This window comes from Artemia sp. Qi Xiang Cuo, chromosome 13 (assembly GCF_049724085.1).
Source record: "Artemia sp. Qi Xiang Cuo chromosome 13, ASM4972408v1, whole genome shotgun sequence".
Taxonomy (NCBI): domain Eukaryota; kingdom Metazoa; phylum Arthropoda; class Branchiopoda; order Anostraca; family Artemiidae; genus Artemia; species Artemia sp. Qi Xiang Cuo.
The window spans coordinates 59,596,736-59,606,257 of record NC_142806.1 but is presented as its reverse complement, the minus strand read 5'-3'; the positions used below and the strand labels follow the sequence as shown (position 1 = coordinate 59,606,257).

At 32.9% G+C, this 9,522-nt stretch overlaps 1 protein-coding gene across 1 annotated transcript in view; it reads right to left on the bottom strand.

Moving 5' to 3' along the window:
• Positions 1-3,023: 3,023 nt before the first annotated feature.
• LOC148945484 (palmitoyltransferase ZDHHC3-like) overlaps positions 3,024-9,522 on the bottom strand; it is a 29,125-nt gene continuing 22,626 nt past the window's right edge. The window contains 1 exon segment of the mRNA XM_089098864.1: positions 3,024-4,474. Coding sequence (XP_088954990.1) covers positions 4,322-4,474 — 153 coding nt within the window. The 3' untranslated portion in view covers positions 3,024-4,321.

Sequence of the window (9,522 nt, the reverse complement as noted above, 5' to 3'; positions counted from 1 at the left end):
CTTTTTGGAGTATTCAAGGTACATAATCATCTAATATTACGGAGAAGAATATATATTTCATACGCGGAAGTAGAATAAATCATAATAAAAAGAATAGAACTAAATAGTAAAATAGAACATTTTTATTTTTCTACAAAAATATAACAAAGCTCATCAACTTTACAACAAGGAAAGGGACATGAAAGTGAACAGCTACAACCAAAATATAATCTACAAGTGCAACAAATAATAAAATTTATTGAATCTCTATACAAGGAATCCCTGTCGCTTTCAGACTTTCTTTAGATTACAGCAAAATTTTGCTATATAATTAAAAACAAACTAATTCAATGTTTCTATGCTCTCATTGCAAATATACGCTTATATACCTTATATATACCTTATATACCAAATATACGCTTATATAATTTCTATGCTTATATACGCAAAGACTGAACTCGAAAGGTCACTGGCAAACCAACTACATTAGCTACAAGCCTGTAAGCACAGTGGGACTCGTATCCCCTCAAATATCAATAATTTCTAATTTCCCCAATAATATCTTACTTTTCCCATAGACTTGGTTTTATTTTTGGCATTTTTTTTTTAAATCTTAAGACTCAAAATTTTAACACTCACAGATCAGTGCCTTTTTTGCAGGGGTGAAGGCATTTCTTTTGTAGTAATCAAGTAATCATTATGTTTACTCCAATAATAAACCCGTCAAAAAAAATCGTTGATTTTACAACCCCAGTCTGCAAACCAGATGGTCACAGATTGAGCCACGTGGACTGTTTGATTGAGCCAGATGGTCACAGATTGAGCCACGTTCAGCAACAAATAAGACTGTTTAATTTTAGCAGTTTTAAATGCAAGCCGAATAGAACAATTCCAGGACTTATCTGGTTTAGAGCTAGAATCCAGAACCATTTTAGCCTTCTTTCCAGTTTGGCGTTTCCCTCTCCCTTAAACCTCGATTTTCAAGGTTTTTGTGATCATTTTTTATGCATAAACGACGCTCTCAGATCCTCAGTAGTAAATGTTTTCTAAGTTTCAAAAAATAAAAAAAAGACAAAAATTTCAAGTTACGATTTCCAAAGCCTACTAGTCATAACACAACATTTCAGTACAAGAATTTTTGTCAATAAAGAAGATGTTTTCCCACGACAATCTTTATTCCTAAATACACAATAGCCATGACCATCATTATTCCAAAAAAAGGTGAGAGAGAATCCACATGCAACCTTATAATCGTAGATATCTAATAGATTGTTTCTTGTAATCTCATTGCCTTATAACTTAATTGACTATAAAAAAAAAATATGTTTAAATATGTTTGAAAAATTTTAAGTAACCAATAAAATTCTCCCTTAGTAGTCGAAGTCAGACTATTGACATATGACTCACCTTGCAGTTTCATATTTACGCAAAAATTGAAAAGAAAAAGAAAAACTTTCAAGTCATGATTTTCACAGTCAACTGGACATGCGCACAGTAAACCGTCTTTTACATATTTTTCAGCAAAATATTGGTTTCAATAAAAAAAAAAATGTTTTCCACAACCATTTTGGTTTCTGGACACACAATAGCCATACCCATTGTATCTTCCATAAAAAAGGAGCGAGTGAATCCATGTGTAATCTTAGATTCGTGTCGAATTGATTTTTTTTAAATATTTAAGAAAGTATAAATATTAAATTAAGCATATTAGAGATTTTAGATTTTGAGCATTTTAGGGAATTTAGAAAAAAGGAAGATATGGATTTTCAGAAATTGTTAGAAATTAGACCAGCATTTACCGGGATCTTGGCATAAGGAAACATTAGGAAAGCACAACACACGATGAAAATACAATAAGCGATTTCTTTTGATTGATGACGATCATAATTTTTCGTGGAAGTGTGATTACTAATCACTGCGAATGATCGTTATTGATCACTATGGAGTATCAGACAAAATTATAAGGAAAAAAGGCATACAATTTTGTCTGAAAAAAAAACTGAAAATATAGCAGGATTAATGAAACGGATTATAATAATCCAGAATATACTTATTCAATGTATTATCAATATTTCATTTCTAATGTATGTATGTGAAATCTGATATTAATATCATTTTTCAGTTTACATCATTATCAATAAACAAAAATCATATTCAGTATTAAGATATCATGAATATAAATAATCCAGTTTATATGTAAGTATCTAAAATACATTGTTGTTCAGTGTCTATATGTCAACAAAAATTCAAAAAACAACGTTCATTTAAATCAAGCAAAATGTTTATGCTCGAATTTTCAAACGTTTACAAAGCACACCAAAAAGTAGGTCAACTACCGCCCCCCTCCCAGCAAGTACCAAATAAACCACATAATTTCTCCTACCTTTAAAAGAATCAATATTAAAATACGGATTAAAATCCTGAATGAAGACCATATGTTGTATCGAACAGCCAGTGCTTATAGGTAAAAGGACAGTTGTTTGGGACTATTTAGGACAAATACAAAAAGGACTATTTGTTTACTATTAATAGGAAAGGGGATATAGTTTAATACGGGGTGCAGTACATGGGGTAGAGGGGATAGAGTCCCACTCTCAAAATCCTGAATGAAGACCAGATGTTGATTCGAACAGTCAGTGCTTATAGGTAAAAGGGCAGATTGAACTGTTAGCGTTTATTTTACTATTTGTTTACTACTAATAGTAAAGGGGATATAATACAATACGGGGTATAGTAGAGGGGGTAGAGGGGATAGAGTCCCACTCTCAAATGGAGTAATGGTTGGTTCAGAGTTTCTTTGTGATGGTAAAGTATCTAATCTCAAACTAAAATGAGTAAAAATTGTCGTCTGTAAGGGGATATTCGTACTTTGAAAACAAAAATTTAACTTGATCTTTACTGTAACCGACGACAAAAATCAGATTTCAAATTCTTAATCCAAAAGTAAAATATATGTGCATTCAAATGTCTAACATGTCCACGAAATTTTGCTTTAAATAAATGTGCCTTAAGCTAAGTAAATTAGCACAAAATAAGTCGCAAGATTTACATCGTGGGGAAAAGTCCCCTCCGAAGTAATTTATTAAATTATTGCTTTTCTTTCATATAAAAAAATAGCATAAACAACATAGTGGTAATCATAGTACCCAAAGTTAATACAGCACTGGGATTACAAATGTTTTATTTGAATTCCTGTATAATAAAGTAATTTGTTCTGTTGTGGCCCAGAATTCGATCTCAGCTGCCACATGGCCGATAGAAGGCCCTTTTTGGTCGAAAAGTGTCGGTAACCAATAAATAAATGATATACTAGTTCATGAATATCCTATTAGGGCACTCACTAGGGGAGAAGACAGTACTGACTGACCCCAGGGTATACATTACTTCTAGACCCATTCCCCACGAGCAAGTTTATAAGAGCGTTTTTTTCATCGCCAGAACTTAGACCAAACCCAAGACCATATAATTTTCAGACCTTAGAGCACCAAAACAGTGTGATTGTGTTCCAGGAATCACAAACACCGGACACCAGAACAATTCTGGATGCTCAGATTTCAGCCTTCTGAAAAACATCGCATTCAGACATGACAAAAATAACATAACATGCCAGACGGCGAAGTAAGGCTCTGACATTTGAGTGCTTCATGGGCGCTTCAAAGGTTTCCAGAGGATTTATTTAAGGATGTTGAAGGAAGAACGCTTGACATACCGTACATCAAGTATTAACCGTCACGGAAGACGTAGTTTCATCCCACATTCTAGAGCTTTATCGAAAAAAAAGGTTTAAATGACTAGCCCATGTTTCAGGGATGAGAAAGGATTGTTCTTTTTGCCCACTCATCTAGGGCAAAATAAAAAGTAGTTCTCTCCAAATGGAACGGGAAGAGGTTATAAGAAAGGATTTAAAGGAAGCCGGCACCTTATGGGAGGGAGTAAAGAGTGAGACTTTAAACAGATTGGGGCGGAGGAGGAGCCTACGCAGCATTGATGGCCTCATGCATCTTGGTGCTGAAAGGAGTCACTGTAAGTAGTAGTTGTAATCCCCAATGATTAATGAATTTCATGAAACAAAATGCTTCAAAAGTGATTTTGGGTTATGATTTACAATTTGAAGTAATGAAAAATGGAGTTAATATGTATCTATTTTCTTAGTTAAGTCCGATATATGTCGCTTGGAGGTTTAAGTCGAAAATGTTTCCGCTACCCCGCCCACCAGCTTCCTGAATATTCAAAACACACAATGAATAGAACTAAAAAAAATACTAAATATCATCAGATATAGATAAGTAGGCAGCATATACTGGCAGGAAACAAAGGCACTCAAACCTTTACAGCCTTATAATTAAACTGAATACAAAGGACTTTTGGAATGCTTGAAAGGAGAATGAAAAGGGGACAACCAGAGTATTGAATAACGTCCAAAAACGTTTGACATATTTTTCCATCGTCTTTGTCTTGTCCATTTTGCCTCCTCTCGTTTCAGTTGTTCAATACCCTAGAAATAGTTATTACATATAATAGAAAAAAATAGGAGAGTCATTTGAGGGATGGAAAATGATCCGTCCTTGGCTTCCGAAAATTACTAGATAGTTTTGGATCTAAATATAAAAAAATCCTTAATTAAACCATTTGGGCTACAAGCACAATTGCCAAGAGCTACTACAGAACTGAGGCAATAATTAAAACAAAACTATAATCAAAGATGAAGAGGAAAAAACTAAATATAAGAAATCATTTAGAGGCAATAAACAAGATCTCAAATACAACATACCTACAACCAGGGGGTGGGAGCGATCCGGGGTTTCCTTCCATAAACTAAATTCTAAGGATAGGTATGGTGGGGTTCTAAATAGGAATTTGGATCTTGTTTTTATGCTGCCAATAAGGCGCGAGGATTCAAAACATGTATTTTTTTATGAATGTGTTCATACATACCTTTCGGATACTGAGAATTAGCTACATGGTTTCCACTTGAATTGACAGAGTTCAAATTGAAGTTTTGACTTCATTTGTGGGATTATGAACTTTCCTTATTTGAAATAATTAATCCATCTGAAACTCGGTTAAACCAACACGCATAAGTTAAACTTTTGCCTGGCTGATTATAACTGTATATAATTTGTAAACAAAGAATCGTAAGGAAAGTAGCCATGGTGTCCTTGTCAAATATATTCGTTCAGACATGTTGAAATTAGAGATGGTTTAATGGTTTTCATTGAAATGGTGTTTGGACCAGTTTTGCTCCGGTTAAAGTTATGCCATAGTCAGCATGTATTGGCCATCTTCTGGTTCATTTATTGAGTTTATGGGACGTTTTGAGGAACAGTAAGAAAACTACCGGTTTCATCACCTTGTTTCATTATCAGTCACCTTAAATGTGAACCTACTTAATCCAGGTACCAGTGTAGAACCTCTGTTGAACCTTTTTAATTCTTTTGGTCCTGTGCCTCCCGTGCTATGCAGGACGAGTCTGGGGAGCTTACGGTTATACAATTTCCCACGGAACATCCAAATTCCAGGTGAGAGACGAAAAACGGCTGGTCCAGTTGTAAGATCAACATACATGCTGGCGATGACTTATTTATAATATTCAGCGATTACACAAGCTTCAAATGAATCTTTTATTATTTTTAGAAGGGTAGACATATGTTGGGTTGTCGGTCAAATGAGTTGGGTTGACGGAGTTCATCATTTACGAGCTGTCTCGTATACGTGGACTACAAAGGAGTGAGGTTATAACTGCAGGTAGATTAGCTGTACATTCAAGTCATTCTCTGAAGAACCTTGGTGTAGCATATGGAACTAATATAAAAACGGTCAAACAATGATAGTTAGCAGTGTTATAAAGGATAAGTTACATTAAAGTGACATTCAGTCTAAATGGTAAAGTTTTGTCACGTCTTTGTTCAACAGTTGCATTACCAATTATTTATTACGTTTACAATTATTATGTTTCAGATGCTTTACCAGTTATTTATTATGTTCATTATTATATTTTCGTTCATTATGTTTAGTTGCTCTTCCACTTATTTATTATAGAATGCATTATCTAATACAGAGAAACTAAATATTAGATCTGCTTTTTTAAAGTGTCATAAGTTTCTCCTCCAACCCCCTCTTTACACCAGAAATATATACTCTGGGAGTGAATATAAATTATGCAATATTTTAATTTAACTCGCCGAGCTCGAAGATCATGCTCGCATAAAAGTTCGAAGTGGTCTTTCTGATTGTGTATGCACATACTTGATCTAAGTGTAGGTACCGAATGTTCGATTGTTATTTTGAAGTTGATTATATTATTATTGATTATATTATTATGAAGTTGATTTGCTCCACCCATCTGTTGTATGACGGGCTATAGGTAAATTCATTCCTTCACTCATATTAGCACCCGAATTACTTCTTCTTCTGCAAACTGTTTGGATAAGATTTTTTTCTGATATACCGTAGTTGATTCCCAGAGTTTTAGCTAGTGATACTTCACATCGATCGCTTTGGGATTTAGTTGTTTTACTTAATTCATGCCATGAAAACAAGTCCGATTCTAGCCTTATTTTTAATGATAACATTAAAATGATATTGATGCTTGTATTTTGATAATTTTTGATTATAATATTGATAGTATTGAAATTTCAATCTGGTTCATATTGAAGCATAAATGGGGGCTAGGGTCAATTGATTGGAGTCATTTACTTCCCAATGATCGAAAATATTATGATTAATTTTTACTGTTTTATGAAAAAATTTCAAATGCGTAGAATGAGTATAGCACTATTTATAGAGTTAATCGTAAGGCCTCTCCAGTTGAAGCTTGGGTAACAGCTATCCTGTTAAGATAGACTAATAAAAGGGGCTATTTATCTACATTGCTTGTTAGGAAGCCAAATAAGTTGAATCAGCGCGTTTATAAAGATTATCTTAATTCACTTAGTTATTCACTCTGTAAAACAAAACAAAATTACTACTTTAATAAATTTCCATAAGTCTCCAATGACCCAGCAAAAAACATGGGAAACGACAAATGATGTTCCTACTAAATATTACTAAAATTTCTAAAATTATGAAATTTTCATAAAATTCATGCTAAAATTATACCTGATGAGATTTTGACTAGTCAGGGGAATGCAATTTAAAATAGGCTTTAAAAATATTTAGGGACCCCTTTTTAAGCCCTGGCCCTGCAGTTATAAATGGAATTAAAGAGGAGATGGATGATTCTTCTTCTTATGATTATGTTGGAAATGATAATTGGTATGTTTCATCTAATTTAACCCCAGTAACTGCTAAAGAAGTACGAACTGTTTCATATAATACTAGCTTACCGTCGCGCGTTACAAAAAAAGCATCCAAAATTTATTTATATGCATGTTTGTTACGTTTTTACGAGTTGGACAAGAAATAAGGGGGGAGGGTCAAACACACCCCCTAGATACGGCCTTGAATTCAGGTATTATCTGGTAAGTCGATTAAAGACTCTGTACAAAATGTTTGTGAACAAATTAAAATTATATCTAGCAGATGGCCTTAGGTAGTTTAAATATTAGCATTCATATAATACAATCATCAATAATACAAGGTGAACGGAAGAAAAACAATTAACAAAAATTATATAAGAATAAAGAACAATCAAAACTTTCAAAACACTAGATATTTCAAACCTCTTCAGCCCGGCCTCGATAAAAAAAAAGCATCACTACTTAAACTGGAAAAAAAAATTAGACTTCTTAAAACAGAAGAGGAAAGAAAAAAGCTTTATCTGATATTTTTGTAATTTCGAGAAGAGTAGGAGACAGAATTTTTATATATTTCAAAAATTAGTTATTTATTTAAATTCAGATATTTTATTGTAATATTACTAAGTTTATTGCATATTTAAGTTGTTTTTATAGTTCTATTTAATAAAGACTAAAGTTCTAATAAAGTTCTATAATAAAGTTCTAAGAAAGACTAATAATAAATATAATGAAGTCAAATAGACTAATAAAGTTCTACTTAATATAGTACACTTTAATGAAGATTAATTAATATTTTTTAAAATTAAATTAACACCGATATTTTAATTAACAAATAACTATGCATAGATTTCTCCCTCTTTCATTAGCTTCAATTTGCAGAAAATGTGTCAGAACCGGGATAACAAGCATATCTTAAGATAACAAACGGGGTTAGGCACAGAGAAACACAGAGACTACTTGTGAAAAACCTTGTGGCTACTTAAAAACTTTCGTTCTATACATTGGCTATCGCACAAGAGACCAAATCAGGTGGGATTCTTATCAAGGGGAGGCCAGGGTTGTTTATTGTACCTATATGGAAATCGATATCTTCATTGCACGTGCATTACTAACCTAGGTGGGTTAAGATACGGAATGTACTGATGTGCAGACACATAGAGACACACTAAATTTCACTATTGTGATCTTCTTTTTCTTTTTTTCTTATAGTTTTTTTTTCAATCCACATGGTATTCAATTAAAAGAGGACGCAGTATGGGTCTCTCATTAAGTAGGTGCGCCCTTTCTTTTTTGGCCCAGTTAAAATTGGTCGACCAAGCCTAACCGGTTGGGACGACTGTCCAATAGGTTGAACATTTAAAACAGAAGAAGGCGAGGAAACATGCTTTCGAGGAAAAAATCAGTGTAATCGATATATTTTGTCTGTACTTAAGTTGATATACTTAAAATACTCTTGGTTGTTTTTAGTGGCTTATGTCTTAAAATTTCACAAAGGAGAACCAATCAGCTTTAAAAAGGCAGAGATATTTGTCTCTCCAGAAATTCAATTCCCTTTAAGAACAATGTTATTGGCTGGCGAAAGTACGTCACAGATGTAAGCCAATTAAATTAAAACATGCAATTAACCATGTAATTATAGGAAAGCGATCGCTTTTGTTCTCTTTGGTGTAGAAATCGTCTAAGTAGAGCTTTTTAACGTTTCCCACATATGAAATTGATCAATCCCTATTTTAGCCATGGATTATTGAAATGCATTGTTCAACAAGATATTCTTAAAATAATAACGTACATCTTACTCATATTATTGTACAAGATTATTGTACATCATATTGTACATATTGACTCATATTGTACATATTGACTCATATTGTACATCATGATGTACATGATGTATAAACAGGAAATGGCAAAGAAGAAATGGTAAAGTGCTGTCCAAAGATAAATTGTTTATGTTTCATAATTTAAATTAATCAGTTAATTTACCTATGAATTAATTAATAAAAGCTCATTAATTTACCTATTTATTGAGTTTTACTTATTTTATTCCCTTTTTTTTAGTAAGGATACTTCGAATAGGGTGTCTCAGAAAATCTGATCATAAAATTAAAATAGCTTTTACACTTGTTGATCAGTTTGAACAGAGAGACGAAAATGTGAAAACAAGAAAGGCACAGAAAAGGATCAAAAAGAGAGAGAGAGGGAGAAAGATCGAAAGATTTTTCACTGAGTTAATGTAAAAAAAAAAGAAAAATGTCTTACTGTTTCATCATTCCAAATAGCATGAATTTAAGAGGCAAACTTGTTC